We start from the raw sequence: 19,768 nt of genomic DNA on the forward strand, positions 1-19,768 counted from the left end.
TGAAAAATCCAACACATGTATCCCAAAGAAACCACAGAACAGCTGCATCATTCAAAAGCAGTGTGCAAACCTAATGCACACTGAAACGACATCATCTAGATGGTGGAATTATAGTCAAATGATAAACAGAACAGAGTCCATACCTTTACAGGTGTATTCCTGTTCAAAGGGTCACTAGAGTCCCACGAAAGTTAACAAGAGCTTTCTGCTTCCATGAAAAGTTACCTTTTTTTCCTCAGTTACAGTAATTCTTTCCTGACTTGCAGATTTGTAAAAGGAAAAAGTAGTAATATCTTTACACTTTTGAAGGAAAAGTAGTATCTTTCCACTAAATATAACCTGCAAAGCTATGTGCTATTTTCTAGCTAACCAAATATGCAAAAAACGATCCAGGCTTTAATTTTAAAAAGTTACTGGAATGGGGAGATAATCAAAATTATCATTCTTTTAATGTTGCCTGTTATAAGTGGCATGCAGCCAGAGCTCTTTGACTTATCAAGCATTTCAAGCTTCAAGCTTTTACTCATTTTTCAGCTAAAAAAACAGAATTTTGAGGAGGAAAGTGTATTCACCTTAAGAAATGTGTATTTTTAAAAGAACTTCTGTATCTATCACTCATCTTGCATTTTATAAATAAAAATCAGTGCATTAAGAAAATAACATTGCACTTCAAATTACTGTCTATCAAACGTAGCACACTGCTAAGCAAGTCAGAATGTGACAAGAAACTATCTGGCATCATGCTGTTAAATTAACAGATTGATTTCCATGAACACTGGCCAGAAATGAGGATGGTCAGCTGGCAGCCCTATGAAACAAGCACGTTAGTGGCAAGCATCTCCTTCCATTCCCCAAGATGCAGATGACTGAAAAGGCTACAAAAATAAGAGAAGGCCATAGGTCTTCCACCTCCAGAAAACATTACTGTGTAAGGAAACCAGAAAAGGATGTTTACAACATGAACTAACAGAGAGATGAAAAGCTCTATCTGTATGTGGTAGGAGAAGCGGTGTCAGGAGAGTTGCAGATGCCTTTTGGAGATTTATCCAGCCTCTTAAGTTAGCATGATAATGAATGTCCAGGCTTAAAACAACAGTTTTCTCCCAAAGAAGAGAGGCTAATAATATTGTGATTGCATATGTTGCAATTCTAATTAAAGACTATCTTGGCCATATTATTTAAATAAATGCAAATTTAATCCAATGTTAAAGAAGTTAGTTCTGTGCATCTTTAGAATGTCACTGATCACACTGCACCGTATCATTGTCCGAAGTCACAACATAGTTTGTATGTAAAGTACACTGAAGAAAATCGCATCTTTTGCCTGAGCAAAAGCTGAGGTTTCATCAAAACTTTTGCTTTCTACTACTAAACTACGAAATAAGTAACTTTTATATTCATTTTTGGCTACATAAACTAAAGCTCACCATTAAAAGACTTTCCCAAGAACAAACTAAGTTAGGACTCAAATTGAGAGCTGAATACAGAAGCTATTGCCTCTCCTTAAGCTGCTCTAACCACATTTCCCTGTCAGAAAACACATCTGATCCAGAACATAACCTCTGACTGATTTTATTACCTTGCTCTTTTTAGGTATCTGCACAGTTCATTTCTACCATAATTCAGCGAACTTCACAAATGTTAGTAACACAACTACAGTGCATAACAGTAATGGAGAAAAGCATCTGTTTTACCCCTGGGGGAACTGAAACTTGAATCATCCAGGGATACAGAATAAGTTCTGTATTGAAGTTTGGACACTGTTTAATAACAGTGCTTACATTTCACTTTTCACTGATACAATGAACCTTCATTTCAGAGCTACCTCACTGTTTTGCTTTTGAGCCACTGCTAGCAACATCCTAGAACAAATAAAACCAGTATATTTTTGGGGAACAGCAAAAGGGTCCAACTTTATGGCTTTCAATATATTCTTTTTTACAGATATAAAGTCAGTGACTATGTAGAATAGTTGAGGAAAAAAGGTCTCATTTCCCTGTTCAGGGTATGGCTCTAAAAAATGAGATTTATTTCAGTTTGCTCAGTTTTGGCACACCTCTGAAATACGAAGCATCCTCCCTCACTTGGGTACCTGCTCTTCCCACAGTGAAAGGCTGCCTCCAGCACGATGCCTGTAAGGCACGTCTTTCTTCCACCAGGAGTACAGATAAATAATCAAAAGAAACAGGTACTGGCAATTTGGAAGGCAGTCATCCAGCCTTCCATCCACTTGTAGCATGTGTATCTCAGCATTATTTAGCTGCGGAGTCACTAAACTCAGTCTTTCAAACCCTAGAGGGGTGTCTCATGCACTGAGATGTCCATAATTTCAGGTTGAAAGCCTTCCCTGAAGGCAAAACACTGTGGTGATGGGAATATATGAGTAGGAAGCCCAGTCACACAATAGGCAAGAAACCATCATGTGCCTGCACAGCGAGCAGGGAAATGAGGGTTCTGGTTGCAATTCCCAGTGACCGCTTTTTTTTTTGTTTAATATAAATGCAAAACAAACTACACACATCTTGCAGGAAATGGGCTTTGGGAGCTACATTGTGAGGAGCAGGCCCTACCTGTTCTTCAGCGACAGCAGACATTAAATTATCATGCTGCCATCAGTCTCCTCACTTAGCTTCATTTTCAGGAGCTTCCAAGGAACGTATGGAGAGCCCAGGTGCCAACCTCCATTTCAGCAGGGCTCCTAGCGAGGAACAGACCTCCACTGCCTGAGAACAGACATTTTAGTATCCCCAAGTGGCCACAAGTGAGTGCTAAAGAAACTTTAAGGCTGAGGAGGGAAGTGTTGATAAATGCCTAAGCAGGCTCAGAGAGCTGGTGGTACCAGCTGAAGGTTCAGGCAGGATTTAGGCAGACTGGATCGCATGCCAGTTTCTCACAGATTAAGCTGCAGTATGGATGTGGGTGGCCTCATCCTTCCTAGGGGGAAGGGAACAGCCAAGTTCTCCATATTTCACGCAGCTTAAGAAACGTGCTCCTCGGGAGTGACCTTGCAGTATTAACGCGCCACAGCCACTTTTGCCTTACAGTAACTCATGTGCTGCTCACAATGAGAATTTGAGGCACATGTGTGTGTGCATTGTATATTCTCATATTCAAATTACCCAAAAAAGTTGCCCTGGAATTAAAATAATAAGTATACATAAACACACATGCATCCACACGTATATAAATACTTTTGTTTAAATTTGTATTATCACAGCCTAATATTTTAAAACTATTTCAGTGAGTCAGTAATTCCAACAGTCTTTGACACTCTCCCTTTCAATGTATAAATAAAGTCCCTGAGATCCCCAGATGCCCTGAAGCTAAACAGCGTTGCTACCCTTCAAACAGATGTTTCCTGAGACCGAATTCATACAGTGAAAGTAAATAAGTGTACAAAGAAATTGTAAAAAAAAATCCTTAAAGGTCAATAATAATGTAGGAAAGTGGAAAAAAACCCCCACAAACCAAAAAAACCAACCAAACAAAAAGCCCCCACCAATTCAAGCAAACAAATAAAAACATCAAACAAAAAACAAAGCATCCTTAACTGAGCTGAAAAACATATGTTGCATTACTTAGATAAAGGAAGGACGGGGATAGGGAGTTAAAAGAACTTGTTATAATAAAGTAGTAATTATTTAACCATGAGAGTTGTTTCATTTTTTGTTCCATTTTATTGCTATTAAAATAATTAGCCATAAACTATGTATAGTGTTCAAGCCACTGAGGAGTTCTAGGCCAGTACTGAGGGTTTTTTAAATAAAAATTTACATATTCGGAATATATCTATTCAAATCAGGCATAGAAATTCCCTGCCTTAATTTTTCCTCCCTCATGACATAACATTAACTTGCTTTTCTTACTATTTTGATCTACTTCTACAACAACTACCATCACCTCACACTTCCTCACAACTACCTCCTCACTTCATCAGAATAAGATAATGAATTATGCAACACAAGATCAGGCTGGAACCTGAAGATCAGCTGTGTAATTTACACAGCTGCTACCTGCACAAAGCACAGAGGTACTCAAAACTACTGAATCCTAATTCATACGTGGTCCAGGCTGCACACGATTATAGTATTAGCCAATTAATTTGCACAAATTTGAAGACAACTATCCTTACCTTTCATTTTCTCTACAGTGTACTTCAATTTTCAGCAATCTCAGTTAAAAGGAAGATTATTAGCAGCAGAATAATACCTGCCTTCCTTTGTAAATACACACACCTGAACTTAAACTAAGCCTTTTAACTTGTTCTTACAAGACAAAAAGAGTAATACGATCTGTATTCTGTTCTATAGGCATCAGTGCAGTTAACAGTAAAAAATTCCAATTCTACTTATTATCTGCTAACTGGGCATAAAACATACGCTCTAATAATATATTTCACACATCAGAGACTAAGAAATTTTGAAAGAATTATTTTAACTGCAGAATTTACAGTATTCTCATTTGGAGAATATACTGTTTACATCGTAATTTAAATTATCTGCAAATACAAACTGTACCAAGATTGGTAGTCACTAGGAACTGCTATGAATGTATGATTTTTTTTTTTTTTTTGGTGTGTGTGGGGGAAATATGCAAAAAGTTTTTGACAGCACATTGTCTTTCAGTATTTCTGTTGGACAAATTAATACCGTTTACAGCATCTTTTAGAGGACTTTTTTCTATAGAAACACTACCATATGTGAAAAAAAAGCAAAACACAAAACTGTACAAAACAAATACATCAAAATACATCAAAATACATCATATCCCAGTATGTTCTGTACAGAAAGGTCAATTTAACAATTAGATCACAAGCATACTCCACAGAATACTGCAGCAGTTTTTAGCAGATCCTCAGGACTATGGTCATAAGTATAGCTTGTATAAAAATACTTGATTTAGCAATGAATTCAGTAACTATCACCAGTGGTGAAACTATGAAGATCCACTGACGACATCCACAGAAAAAGTCACAGAATCACAGAATCGACTGGGTTGGAAAAGACCTCAGAGATCATCAAGTCCAACCCTTGGTCCAACTCTAGTCCGTTTACTAGATCACGGCACTAAGTCCCATGTCCAATCTCAGTTTAAAAACCTCCAGGGACGGTGAGTCCACCACCTCCCTGGGCAGGCCATTCCAATGCCTGACCACTCTCTTCGTAAAGAATTTCTTTCTAATATCCAGCCTAAATTTCCCCTGGCAGAGTTTAAGCCCATGCCCCCTTGTCCTATTGCTAACTGCCTGGGAGAAGAGACCAGTCCCCACCTGGCTATAACTTCCCTTCAGGTAGTTATAGAGAGCGATGAGGTCACCTCTAAGCCTTCTCTACTCCAGACTGAACAACCCCAGCTCCCTCAGCCTCTCCCCATAGGTCTTATGTTCAAGTCCCTTCACCAGTCTTGTTGCTCTTCTCTGGACCCGCTCCAGCACTTCAATGTTTTTCCTGAACTGAGGGGCCCAGAACTGAACACAATGCTCCAGGTGTGGCCTCACCAATGCAGAGTACAGGGGAAGGATCACTTCCCTTGTCCTGCTGACCACGCTATTTTTGATACAGGCCAGGATACCATTGGCCTTCTTGGCCACCTGGGCACACTGTTGGCTCATATTGAGCTTCCTGTCAATCAGTACCCCCAGGTCCCCTTCTGCCTGACTGCTCTCCAGCCACTCTGTGCCCAGCCTGTAGCGCTGCAGGGGGTTGTTGTGGCCAGAGTGCAGCACCCGGCACTTGGCCTTATTGAACTTCATCCCATTGGAATCAGCCCATTTTTCCAGTCTATCCAGATCCCTCTGCAGAGCCCTCCTGCCTTCCAGCAGGTCGACACTCCCTCCCAGCTTGGTGTCATAAGCAAATTTGCTGATGATGGTCTCAATCCCCTCATCTAAATCATCAATAAAGATGTTAAACAGGACTGGACCCAACACTGACCCCTGGGGAACACCACTAGTGACTGGCGGCCAGCTAGATGCAGCCCCATTCACCAGCACTCTCTGGGCCCGGCCCTCCAGCCAGTTCTTAACCCAGCAGAGAGTACATTTGTCCAAGCCATGGGCTACCAGCTTTTGCAGGAGTATATTATGGGAGACAGTGTCAAAGGCCTTGCTGAAGTCCAGATAGACCACATCCATGGCTTTCCCCTCATCCACCAGGTGGGTCACCTGATCATAAAAGGAGATCAGGTTGGTCAGACAGGACCTGCCCCTCCTAAACCCATCCTGGCTGGGTCTGATCCCTGGTCCATCCTGGAGGTGCTGTGTGATTGCATTCAGGATGATCTGCTCCATAACCCTGCCAGGCACCGAGATCAGGCTGACAGGCCTGTAGTTGCCAGGGTCAGCTTTGCAGCCCTTTTTGTGGACTGGGGTAACATTTGCCAGTTTCCAATCATATGGGACCTCCCCAGTGAGCCAGGACTGTTGGAAGATGATGGAGAGCGGCTTGGCGAGTTCTTCTGCTAGCTCCCTCATCACCCTAGGATGGATCCATCTGGTCCCATAAACTTGTGAGGATCCAGATGGCTCAGTAAATCACCAACTATTTCCTCCTGGAATACAAGGGGTCTATTTGGCTTCCTATCTCTGTCAACCACCTCCAGAGATGGGTTGTCCTGAGGGCCACCTGTCTTACTGGTAAAAACTGAGGCAAAGTAGGTATTAAGTACCTCAGCTTTCTCCTCATCTTTGTTAACTATGTTTCCCTCAAAGTCCAACAGAGAATGGAGGTTTTCCTTGCCCCTCCTTTTGTTATTAACATATTTGAAGAAGGACTTTCTATTATCCCTGACAAAACTGGCCAAATTAACTTCAAATTGCACTTTTGTTTCCCTGATTTTTTTTCTGCATGACCTAGCTATTTCCATAAATTCTTCATAAGTAGCCAGCCCTTTTTTTCCACAGTTGGTGAAGTCTCTTTTTTATTTCTGATTTAATTCAGAATTTCCCTGTTTAGCCAAGCCGGTTGCCTTCCCCGCCGGCTAGCCTTTCGGCACAGTGGTATAGCCTGTTTCTGTGCACTCAAAACCTCCTGCTTGAAGCATGTCCAATGCTCCTGGGCCCCCTTGTTTTTAAGCATTGTTTCCCAGGGTATGCTCTGAACTAGACTTCTGAATAGGCAAAAATCTGCCCTCCAGAAGTCCAGTGTAGAGGTTTTGTTAATGGTTCTCCCTGCATCTCTGAGTATTGAAAATTCTATTATTTCATGGTCGCTATGCCCCAGGTGGCCTCCAACCACTACATCTCCCACCAGCCCTTCTCTGTTTGTAAACAGTAGGTCTAGCGGGGTCTTGCCCCTGGTAGGCTCATTGACCAGCTGATGAAGGAAATTGTACTCTATACACTCTAGGAACTTCCTAGACTGCCTCTTCTGTGCAGTATTGAGCTCCCAGCAGATATCTGTCAGGTTAAAGTCACCCACAAGAACAAGGTCGTCGATTTTGAGACATCTGCCAGCTGCTTGTAGAATAATTCATTTCCTTCATCGACCTGGTTGGGCGGTCTATAACAGACACCCACGAGAATGTCAAATATTACTGCAGCAGAATTCTTACTACAGTTATACTGTTTCCAAAAGAGACATTGGTGCCTTCAAAGTCAGCCCACGTGTGTATTCCCGAGCTGTAGCCAGTGCCATACAGAGCAGTCTATGTTGTCAATTACAAAAGAACTGTTTTTCCCATACAAAATTAATGGAAGAAAATCGTCTGCTGAATGGTTATTCATACATGCTCTCAACCTGGAGAAGGCTGAGAGGGGATCTTTTTTATGCTTATAAATATCTCCAGGGTGGGTGTCAAGAGGATGGCACCAGACTCTTTTCAGTGGTGCCCAGTGACAGGATGAGGGGCAACAGGCACAGACTGAAACACAGGAGGTTCCATCTGAATATGAGGAGAAACTTCTTTACTTTGAGGGTCCCAGAGCACTGGAACAGGCTGCCCAGAGAGGTTGTGGGGTCTCCTTCTCTGGAGACATTCAGAACCTGCCTGGACACATTCCTGTGTGATCTGCTTTGGTGAACCTGCTTTAGCAGGTGGGTTGGACTAGATGATCTCCAGAGGGCCCTTCCACCCCCAGCCATTCTGTGATTCATCTAACCACACATGCAAACTACCAGGCCTCAGTGATAATGGAGTTGTCCATTCTGGGGTACAGCCAGAACAGGAAAAACCCCTATGTTTTTAAGTGAGCTGTGGGACACAGCAAATGGCAACAGGTGACTACAATCAGCTGTCAGGGAATATTTCCAGAAATACAGTATAGGGCCATTGAACCCATATTCCAACCATGTGAGAAGATGGGCATCTTCTGTTGCACCAGTCTCTTCTATTACTTCCAGAAAGGCCACCTATATTAATCTGAATCTCTCGGTGCTTGACTGTTCCACAGTTCCATCAATAGTGTACCAGTCCCACAGATGAGGCTTAACATGCCCAGCACATATTCTGCAAGCACTGCAGTGCACCTTAACTGTAGGACCTGATCAGGTCCTCTGGAGCACAGATTAAAGAGCTCACTCAAAGTGAGATGTTGTCACCCAGGCCACAGGACCAAACCTGCCACTCACAAAGCCCAGGAAAGTGAGGAGCAACTTCTACAACCACTTGTGACATACGAGCGACCTTGCAAGTGTTTCCGTCCGGTTTGGGGCAAAGTCAGCCAGGTTTAAAGCTTTCAGCTAAGCTAAGCAGGTTGACTTTAAAGTAAGGTAGAAGCACTCACATAGTTAAGCTCTGTCACCATCTAAGAGACAGGCAGAGCTGAGAGGCAGCACAGTGTGGCTTTCTGCTGCAAACAAATTCCACTGACTGGTGACACAGGTATGCAGTTAAGTGTGCAAATTTCATGTGGAATGAACAAAGGGAAATTATTTAAATGTTGGCAGAAACATGAAGCAGCGTGGGCTGGCCAAGCTTATGGGGCTCTAGCTAATACAGATGAGACAATGACTTGTTTGTTATGTGATTTGTCAATGCCCACACTGACACAGCATGCTATTTACATAAAAATGAGTCCGTGCTCATCAAAGTGGTGTGTGTTTCACAGATCAACTCCAAACAAGCCCCAGGGATCAATGGAAAACAGATTCCATGGACAAGAGCATTCAGAATTTGTGCTGCAGAAATGGCAGGAGAGTCCTTGCCCATTCAAACTCCAAATCCAAGTGGGGCATTTCTCTAAGCAGAGGCATTTTAGCCATGGAGCTGTTGCCAATCACCTCCACTAGTTTTATTTCCCCAAACATTTACTTCATTCAAAAAATATTTCTGGAAAACTAAAATGAAATCTACTCACATGCACAGACATCTGCTCTTTCCTAACTCATTAAAAGACTCCTACCTCCTCTTCAGAGTACCTGAGAATACTTTCTCCCTGGAGAATATTTCTTGGAAAGCACAACATAATTCATCTGCATCTGTTAAATTTGTCAAGTTGTTTCTCTTTTTCATTTATAGTCATGTAAAAATATTTGCATTCACCATGGGGAAACAAAAGATCATCTTCCCTCACACATTTCATTTTTGCAATATAACACTTCCCTGACATATGGGATATAAAATATTTCTGTGTGTATTTGCACACCTACGTGGAAAAGAGATCATATAAAACACCATATAATCTCAACATAAAATCCTTGCAAAGGGAATTGCAAATTGACACAAAGATTTTTCCTTTTGAGAGGATCATGACCATTTAGTTCCTTTATCAGCATTACACAATATTTATGGAAACTGTGAAGAAAGAATTAAACTGAAATGCTGAGAGAGAATTTGTAAGACAGACTACATCTGCCAAAATTAAAGTATGATCCTCATATTCCTGACAAACTACAGAGAGTTCAGGACAGAGTTCTGCAGAGAACTGTTACTTCCATAAAGACTTCCACTAACATTTCTGAAAAGACCTAAAAAGCTTTTAGATGTAAATCCCACCCACATTTAAAATCAAATATTCGTGTTAACATTTACCCAACCATTATAAACAGAAGAAGCCTAGGGATTTGGAAAAGATTGAGATCATTATTTGGGAGCTATTACTCTCTCTCTTCTGTAAAAGCACATGTGTGAGAGCAACAGAAGGAAGCTGAGCACAAGACATATTTTTTTGAACTTTTATGATCTTGCTGCACTGTCTTGTAGTTCAAGTCAAACATTATAAGAGAAAAAATATTATTTTAAATGAAAGACATTTGGAAGATGTTAGTCAAAGTTGTATAAAGTGTCAAATATCTGATGTCAAAATCTTGTACTGACACTGCTCTCCCCTCCTTTATATACTCTTCTAGCCCACTTCCCCAGTGAGTCTCTTTAGAAATACCATTTCCTTCAAAGCCACATTAATAAGGTCTTCAATGAAATATCTTTGTTCAAAAAAAAAAAAAAAACCAACTAGCTTGGATCTGAAGCAAATCCTGCTAAACAGTGCAGAAAAGCTAAATAAGCAGAAATATTTTCAATGTGTTTTTTTTTTTTTTACTAAGAGGTAGTTTGTTTTGGTTTTCACAAAATAAGAAAACATCTACAGCAAACTCCAATTTGGAAGCATAAACTCCAGAGATTCATATGCACCCCAAGTTGAGCATTTCCTATCAGCTGGAATTTGCCAGCTCCCCAAAAACCCTGAGAGGTTCTATTGAAGTGGAACTCCTGTCACTAATTGTACAGTGAACCTTAAAACCTGTTCCTTACTTTTTCTAAGTAAACATTAAGCTACAGTAAGGGTCTAGAAAGGTATCATACCCTTCTTAAGTGTTTACTTTGGCAGAAAAGCAAGGTATGGTCTTGTTAATGTATCCGTCATGTTTCAGAGCAATTTTAGCAAAATCTCCTCAGAGTTCTCATACTGTAAATACAAAAAGAATTCTAGCAACTCACTTCTGTGGACATGGCTTGGCCCAGAAGAGTCCATAGTATTTTCCACAGTAAGGAACATGGCATATAAAACTAAGTGTTATCTACTACATGATTTTGAAAAAAACAATTTCAATGGTAACTTATAGGTATTAAAGATATTAAAAGTACCAGCTTTACATGAAGTAGCCTGATAACAGACCATAATAGCCTATTTTGCCAAATTGAACATTTTTCCTTCACCTATGTCTACATATGTTCTGATGAGTTTTAGGTAACGACCACAGATTTTGGGAATCCATGTCTATCACATGTCATATCGTATTTGTATTAAGTCCATAAGTCATGTCATACTTGTATTAGAAGAATACAAAATGTGTCAAGAATGCCTCTAAAATATAGAAACTATGCACAGGAAATTACACAAGAAGAATCTGTTATTCAAGGATCCTACACTATCCTGAGCCTATACCTCCCTGTTTTCTGCTTGGAGTATTTTCTCTACCGCTTTATCACTGATGCAAACAGAGAAAATACTGTGAACAGTAATAATTCATGTAAGCAATAATATTGTTTCCTGCACTTTCAGTTGGTTAAAAGGAGAACTATCTTGAGGCAAAATACACTCTTGAATTATATATGGGCAGAAACATGAGTACGGCAGTACAGTGCAAATTCTGAATTGCCTGAATGACTTTTCTTTCTCTTTTTTTTTTTTTGTTTACATTGGAAATATTTTATACAGGCAGGCTTTTAGAGAAGATTAAGGATGGAATTTACAGGGAAGTTTAAGGGAAGACAGTGTCTACATCCGTTGAATTTTAATGCGGGAATCATATGTCTTAGTTACAGAGCTAACTAAAAAAAATTCTATTCTCTAAAGCAAAACTGATACAGAAGATTAACATAGCTATCTAAACTCAATAAAACACAATTTAAGGACAGTTTTCTGAACATTAACTTTTCACTGACTTTAGGCTTAGTCTTATTTTAAAAATTCAGAAGGTATTTACATTCCAGACATCCTGCCAGCAACAAGAGGAATACATCCTGTTATGCATGTTTTCTATCAACATAGTGAAAGATCAGGGTAATCACTTGAAATCCTTTGATTTCACTGCCAGATAAATACTGTGAAGATTAAGCATCTCTACAAGCAAACAGAGGACGTCAATAGAGAATTTAAAACCACTTGACACCCAGTATTAGGACATGTACAATAAAAATTAATAGAAGTCACTTCACTATTCTCCTACTTCGTCATGCCGCTAATTTGAAAGCCAGTGGGCTTTCTGAAAGAACAGCCTTTTTGTGCTTATTAACATGTGATTCTTGTAAAAAGTCTTAGCTAACAAGTTGGATTTTAAAAGAATTGTGTGTAATTTATCTTCCCCGTATTTATATTAATTCTTTGAAAAATAAAGTACTAAAAGCCAGGCTTTAAATTCACTTTGAAAAACAGAATACAGTAAAGTAACTGAAGAAAACAGAGAATTTTTTAAAAATCTATAATAAATTTGAAGTTAGATTTTTTTTTTTTTAATTTTGTTTCTCCAGTCACAGGACATGACCTAAAAAACAGTTACATGTGAACAATACTTTCTTATAGCTTTAGAATTAGATCTTTGAAAAATTTAGTCATAGTTATTTCTATCTTCAATATGAGTGACAATGTATGACAAGTTACAAGGACCATGTTGAAAAACCTTACTTTAAGCTAGTGAGCAGTATATGAAGTGTGAAAAAAATCAATAAACAGAGAAGACAATATGTAGCATCTTCAGAATTATGTATCTCCAAAGTAAGAATAACTGGAAAGAAGGATACATCTTCTCCCCAGAAAAATAAGATTCCTAGAACCGCACAGTAAATTCGTTATGACAGGGGCCAGAATACAAAATTATTGACTTAAGACTCTTGCCAAAAGAAATAAAAATATTCTTAAAATGCAGCAATATCTATAGAAAAGATAGACTATTTGAGCTCTATAAAGCAGAAAGTGAACGAAGTGAACCTTTGTAAAGGTAACATGGGAGGTGTTATCACATTTCTAAGTGAATGCTAGCTGACTGTCACTGTGGAAAAATGATGTCAAAACACAGGGAAGTTACTTGTATACAAAATAAATTATGCCAGTTATTTTACTTGTTGATACAACAAAGCAAGAGCATATGTAAATGTGTGATTTAGTCTATTACTGTACATATCCTCTACACCAAATGTTACTGCTGAAAAATTAAATTAAGCTTGTCTTAGCTCCCTATCATCCTTTTTCCTAGAATGACAATCAACTCTTCTTTCTGTACATCTCAAAATACCTAGCTTCACTGATGCAAAAATCAAAACACCCAAATCCTACATTCAACATTCCATTCAACTGGTTAAGAAAGCTAATTTTAACTCTTGTCCAAACGCTCTTATTATTAGTGTTAGGAGTAAGAATATGATCTTTCCATCAAATAAATGCAGTGTGGATGTGCCAAGAAAACTAGAATAAATATCCAGTTGGTTGGAAATCTTCAAGTTGACAAGGCAACTTTGCTATATAGTAAGATCAGAATTTGTTGGAAAGACTAGTTAGCAAAAGGACTGAATGCTTGCTGATGTGCTTCTTCAGATGTGTATACATTTTGATAGCCAAAATAATAATGTTTTAAAATGTTTTTCACATTAAATGGATGTCATAAGCTTTCTTAGTGCAGAAAAATAAAGAAGCTGCTCATCAACTGTACCTGTAAGTAACAATGTGATACAATACTCATGAAGAAACTATATGCCCAAATAAAGCATTAAAATTCACCCTGATCTGCTTAGATTTATCAAATTACATTGCATAGCTCAAAAGGTAGCTTCTTATCGCCAAGTTCCACACATGTACAGTATATTTGATACCAAACTTAGCTAGGAGTATACTGAAATACTACACTAATTTGTGCAGAGGAGCTGACAAGATGTACAACGGCCTAAAGCTAGAAGTGGAATCCCACGGCGAATGACAAAACGCACTTTAAACAAATGACTTCTCTATTAATAATAGCAATCTAGGATATTTCTTGGTCAGTTCCTTGCAAGGACATATGTAGTTAATACCATGTATTGACTTTCACTACTTTCAAGAAACCTTGTACTTTGGAAAAAGAATAGTTGCTTTCTATACTGACAGTATGCTCTTTTCTGCTACCAAGCCTTACCTTAGAAAAAATAATTTTAACAGTTCACCATTCCTATATAAAATCACCAGGAACTAACATGCACCTGTTCACACAAAGAGCAATTTGTATGGTATTCCTTTTCTTGCCTATCTGAAAGATTTGTTTCATCTTACCTTTCCAAGTTTAAAAAACTGCATTTAAGTTAAACTAAACACTAGACACACCATGGGAACTAGACACTGTTCACTAGACACACTATGGGAACCTCACATGCTTTTGTTCTTGAAACTCATGTTCTACACATTCCAGTAGGTTGGCAAAGTTGTAAGTTTTCCAGCTTCCAGGAAGTAATCTTGCTCTTAAACCAACAAGGGCACAACATTTCCAACTCCCTGCATCCCTTCAACCCAAACCTTCTATTACACTGAAACAAACTATTTATAGAGCACGAGTAAGCAGAAAACACCCTAACATATCGCCCAAGCAACAGCTATTTAGCCTAACTTCATACTTCCATGATACTCAGAGAATCAGGACTTAAGAACTATGTGGTTTCAGAAGAGAAAAGGAAATTTTAGATGTTAGAATAAATAATGATTTATAAGAATACATTCTTCTACACATCTCTACACACGCTGATGTGCCATAACACCTCTATCTCCAATTGACACAGAACATAATTATACATACCACAGTTTGGTGGTTAACTTGAATGACTTCATCCCCAGCATGGATTTTCTTGCACCGATCTGCAGGTGACTGAATTTAAAATAAAAGAGATGATAAAGAATACAGTTCTTACTGGTCATCATCTCTGTTTCAGCAGTATGATTGCTAAGCTATGTAAATCAGGTTTGATAATGACATTCTACTATGAAATTAAGAATTAAAGAAATATTTAATAAATCAGTTCATTGTTGTTGGAGAAAAATAATCTGTACTATTATACACAATACAATCAAATGTTAAGAAAGGTATGAATACTTTGTTATTAAAGGGTAACCAAGTCCTAAGGATTTCTTTTTAATTTCATTCTGCCAAGAGTGCTTTAATGTGCCTGACATCCCTTAAGCCTTGAAAGCCAACCTTTGGCTGCATTTTGAACCTACCAAGACTAATTGGCAATGCTCATAAACAAATTTCACAACATTGGCTTTTTATTCTACAATATTGCAGACAGCCTCAATAAATTTTTGTTCTTCAAAGGATATACAAAGAGAGAAAATTAGGTTAGGTACCAGCTAGGGAGGTCATATAAGTTACATGGTAACTTAGCTTCTGGGTCAGTGTTAGCCAAAAGAAATGCAACCAGCATCAAAATCCTATGAAGACCACACTTTCAAAAAAATTTTGCTTGTTGCTTTTGCCTCAAACAACCCAAACAAACAAACAATTCACAAATAAACCCCTCAACAACAAAAACTCCAAACAAAAAACCCCAACCCTCCCCCATATAGTAACATCCTCCCCAAAATTTCCCTTCTTCTGTCTTCTATATTTACAGCAGACCAAGTGTTTTCTGAGGGAAACACACCCATTTTTAGAGGCAAATAACTGTCAATACTTTTATTTTTCCCTCAGTAGTGTGGTTGCCAGCCTATGAAGGCTCTTAATCAACTTAAATGTAGAAGGTGAGACTGACAGTTTGAAAAAAATCAAGTTGTTCAGGGATAAGTTTCCAAAAAGCCGCTATAAATTTTACAGAAACGAACAAAATTAAATTCATTTTCAGCTGATATAACAGGTTGTCTAGAGAATACTCCTCAGGTCTGAAACGTGGACTGTTTGTAATAACCTATGTACCACATCTCCATCCAAAATACATGTCCCATAGCTATGCCATGACTTCCTAGTACAACTGCATGTAATTCATGGCCTACGTTAAGGACAGTGTTTAAATGGAAGATATCCGAGAGAAACACGAGGCTGAAGTAAGGTTGGCTCATCACTTGGTCCTAGAAGACATTGCTTAGAATATCCTAAATCAAGTTGAGCTGGTAGAAGTGTAATTTTACATTCATAAAGAACAGCAGCCTTGACTTTTCGGCACTAGCTCAGCATCAAAGGTGTTGGTTGAGTGACTTGGGGAAAACTTTTAACACGGGTGATTATGTCCTAATTATCTATCTTGTGCCTGCCATTTCACTATTCACACTTATTCATACCTCCAACAACAGTTATAATTCTCATATGTAATACTGTTATTTTAGTTCAGATGTAGTTACACCTAAGACTTTCAAAATGTAAATATTTCGTTACCCTTGACCTCTACAGGACTTCATTACAATACAAACTTCCTCTTGCATTGACTTCAGCACTAGCAGCTTCAATCTTGACAAAACAGCTATTTTGCGTAGCAGTTTGCCTAGCCAGTAAAATATGATCTGAGAATCTTCAAATTGGAAAAGTCTACTTTAAAAAAAAAAAGAAAAAAAATCATTGCAATTATGCCTCAAATACACTACAAGGTGAGGTTAAAAAAACAGTTTACAATTCTAGTTGCAACTCTAGTTCCTTATCACTTTTTCCTCCCAAGAAAAGTGTACAGACCTTGCTGTAAAGAAATGGTATCCTTTATGATCACTATTTCAGGAAAACAGAGGAAAATTGACAAGCTACTTCTTTTTTTTCAGATGCATATGCTGATCATTAAGTAAAAGATCCATTCATGAAGTCCTACTAGGAGGAACAAAGTGTGTCACGTCACAACTGTGTCTTCAGTAGCTGGTAATTTGGCTCAACAGAGCCTTGAACAACAGATAGAAGTACCTGTCACTGAGGTTCACACATCGATACCATACAGATTTAATTTTGTACTTCAGGCTAAATGTTGTCTTTGGCCCAATCTCCCACTATACCATGCTGTCTGAAAGACCAGCTTATATCCCCTGGAGCACATTGGTTGCATGCCCAGAGTGGAGATTTTGGTGTTATTTCTTCTGAAATGCCTCCCTTCCCTGAGATCTAAGGGCACCCTGCAAACACAACCAGTGCACAGTAAGTGGAGACACTAGGAGCATCCCCTTGGAAGTTATACTCATGCTGGAGATATATTGCATACTATTACTTTATAAAATGCTCTTTTATCTTGGAAAACCAAATTATGAAATGGACTTATTTGAATAATATGTTTGTTTTGTGAATTAAAATAATCTCTCCAACACAGTCTGAAAGGGCTACTCAACAAGAAAGCTGTAATCTCTTGCTGGACCAATGCACCCTTTAGAATTGTTACTTCCAAACAAAAAGGAGAAGATGTGAACCAGAAAGCTCAGCTTGCTCTAATGCTACAGGACCACCAGAGAGAAGCTCTTATGGGGCAGTGACCTGTGAGGAATGCTGCTCTCTCACAGTTCAGGTTTCAGAGTTCAGCTGCTTTGAACTGCAGGGCTGATATGCTGGGAGAGATGATGCCTCATGCTGTACAGCAAGTGCCAAACTCTAATGGGCTTTGTAGCTGGACATCAAATAGCTCAAATGGCAAACAGAAAAAGCAGAACTGTGGTTACAAAAACTACTTTGTCATGTTAATGTGGCTAACACTGCCATGCTACTGTATTTATTAAAAACACAAGTGCTTCTTTGTGATCCTTCAGGGAAGTGTCAGACAACAAGTCTGCCAATGTCTCACTTGGAGGAGCAGAATTGGAAAGAAAAAGGTCACAAAATTTTGTTCAAAAGGAAGAGAATTTGATTCCTTACTGTTTCCTTGAAGTTAAATTGCATTGTGATAGTAAACATATCAACATCATGTCTCTCCTCCTATCTATTAGAATAAATTTTTTTTGGTTAAAGGAAGCTGCTAGCAACTGTGTTTATAAAAGCAGGAGACACTTTTTTTAAGGCATTACTTGTTTTCATAAATGCTTTAACAGGTTTTTCCCCAGATAGCAGACTGCAGTTTCTTGGCCTGCTGTGAGTACCTCCTGGATGTTACAGTGAGTGAAACAGTCAGTAACGAAAGCAGAAAAATCATCACGACTGAAGCTTCTTGATGTGGCTTTCAATTATACTCATGAATCACAAAAGATAAGAGTTTTGAGGGAATGCATTAAGATTTTATTTTTATCTTTGCCCTTGGGAAATTAAATCCAATATTAGTAAGTCATGGAGAGAAATGGTTCTTTTTAATCTGAGAGAAATTCAACTGTAAAAGCCATTCTCTTTCATGTTTTCTAGATTAAGCTCAGCTATGGCTCTGTTGCTTTTGTTCAGTTTTGCTAATTTCACTGGTGATATCTGCAGCTGTAGGTCTGACTCCCTAGAATTTTGATTTCAAGGTTGAAGTTCCTTATGTTTTCCTTATTCTGAGACAGGTGGCATTCACAGAAGTTCTACAACAGATATTATCTGCCAGGTATGACCCATGGATATTCTGCCCACAGCAGAAGAAAAAAGAAAGAAGAAAGGCTATCGGATTGTAGTTCGTATGAAGGGATGAACATTCCTATTTTATTGAGATGTTAACAGAACCTCACTGCAGATCAGAGGCAGTAGCTATAAATACCATGTAGGTAGGTTGCACTTCCCACAGTATGACACAGTAGCAGGATAAAACAAACATTTCTGACAGCTTCATTTTAAGAAAATGCCACCAAAATCTTTGAAAGGAATTGCCTTAACTATTATGGAACAGTTCAGTGTTGCTTAGTGTCTTGTTCCATGTTCATTCAAGATTATGGATAGAAGCTCTTTCCCCCAAAATGATAATTTTGCTCATTTCCTCACAGACAGCCAGTTGTCTAACCATGGTGTACCAGGAAAAGAGGTTGTATTTCAAAGGCAGTTGAAAAGCAGTCTATCATGTTTTGCTTGCTGTTTAATACCTTCCTTGAGAATTAGTACACTGGTAATAAGTGTTCCTTTCTATAGGCATTATTCAGAAGTTCATGCAGAAATACATAGTTATTTGTCATCATTAAGAGATGACCTCATTTCCATGCATTTATTTATTACCAAATAAAGCTTGATAGATGGAAAATATAAAAGCTGTTTGTCTAATACTGCAGCAAACTCCAGCATATCAGCCGATACATAATAAAGACATTTATCTTCTATTCACAAAGCAAGGTAACTCCAAGACAGCTACTTCCTATCTGGATCAAGAACAAATCAAAACTGATTCCCCTGGTCCTCAACTGGGAACAATTCCTTCAGTTCTGGGGTAAACAAGCACAAGCGTTTCTGCTGCCCAACATGCTATTGATCTTCAACAGCCAACTAGCACAATTTGCAAGCAAAATGTAGTCTATAGCAAAGGGAAAGCATAAACCACAGGTAAGGTCAAAAAGGTTTCCAGGCCTGAATATACAGTATTAACAATACTTACATTTTCTGTTGTTCCAGTAATTACATGGAGACCATCATATGTTGATTTAATGTACATACCCTAAGAAAAAGACATTATGGGAAAGAATTTTTAAAGTGTTTCACAAACCATCACCATCCAAATATAACTTGCATATCTCAAAAAGAAAAGTTCTTTTTTTCTTTCTTTTTTCAAGATTTTTGGACTTTTAATACATGCCACGAGGAATTCATCTCTGCATAGGAAAGTGCTTTCTGATACACTTAGAAAACAACAGCCCAATTGATTCTGGCCCTAGTAAAAAATAGCAAACTAAAACTTTTACTGCAGTCATCTGCATAAAAACTCCCCAGTTTTTTTTAATATACTCCTTTGAGTACAAATATAACAACACCTGATATCAAAAAGAAACAGAATTACAAACTGCCTTAGGATGATCGATACTTCCATTTTGCTT

At 38.5% G+C, this 19,768-nt stretch overlaps 1 protein-coding gene across 7 annotated transcripts in view; it reads right to left on the minus strand.

Annotated features, from left to right (window-relative positions):
- Positions 1 to 19,768, minus strand: part of CNKSR2 (connector enhancer of kinase suppressor of Ras 2) — a 216,539-nt gene that overhangs the window by 103,520 nt on the left and 93,251 nt on the right. For 4 of the 7 annotated variants that reach the window (XM_065858558.2, XM_065858549.2, XM_065858573.2 and 1 more), the window contains exons 7-8: positions 19,333 to 19,392; positions 14,694 to 14,762 (exon numbers count right to left, since the gene is read on the minus strand). The exons of 1 other annotated variant lie outside the window; for it this stretch is intronic. In XM_065858558.2, the coding sequence (XP_065714630.1) occupies positions 14,694 to 14,762; positions 19,333 to 19,392 (129 nt within the window). The remainder of the gene's footprint in view (positions 1 to 14,693; positions 14,763 to 19,332; positions 19,393 to 19,768) is intronic. 2 more of the 7 variants (XM_071812397.1, XM_071812401.1) reach the window with 1 other exon arrangement.

This window comes from Patagioenas fasciata, chromosome 1 (assembly GCF_037038585.1).
Source record: "Patagioenas fasciata isolate bPatFas1 chromosome 1, bPatFas1.hap1, whole genome shotgun sequence".
Taxonomy (NCBI): domain Eukaryota; kingdom Metazoa; phylum Chordata; class Aves; order Columbiformes; family Columbidae; genus Patagioenas; species Patagioenas fasciata.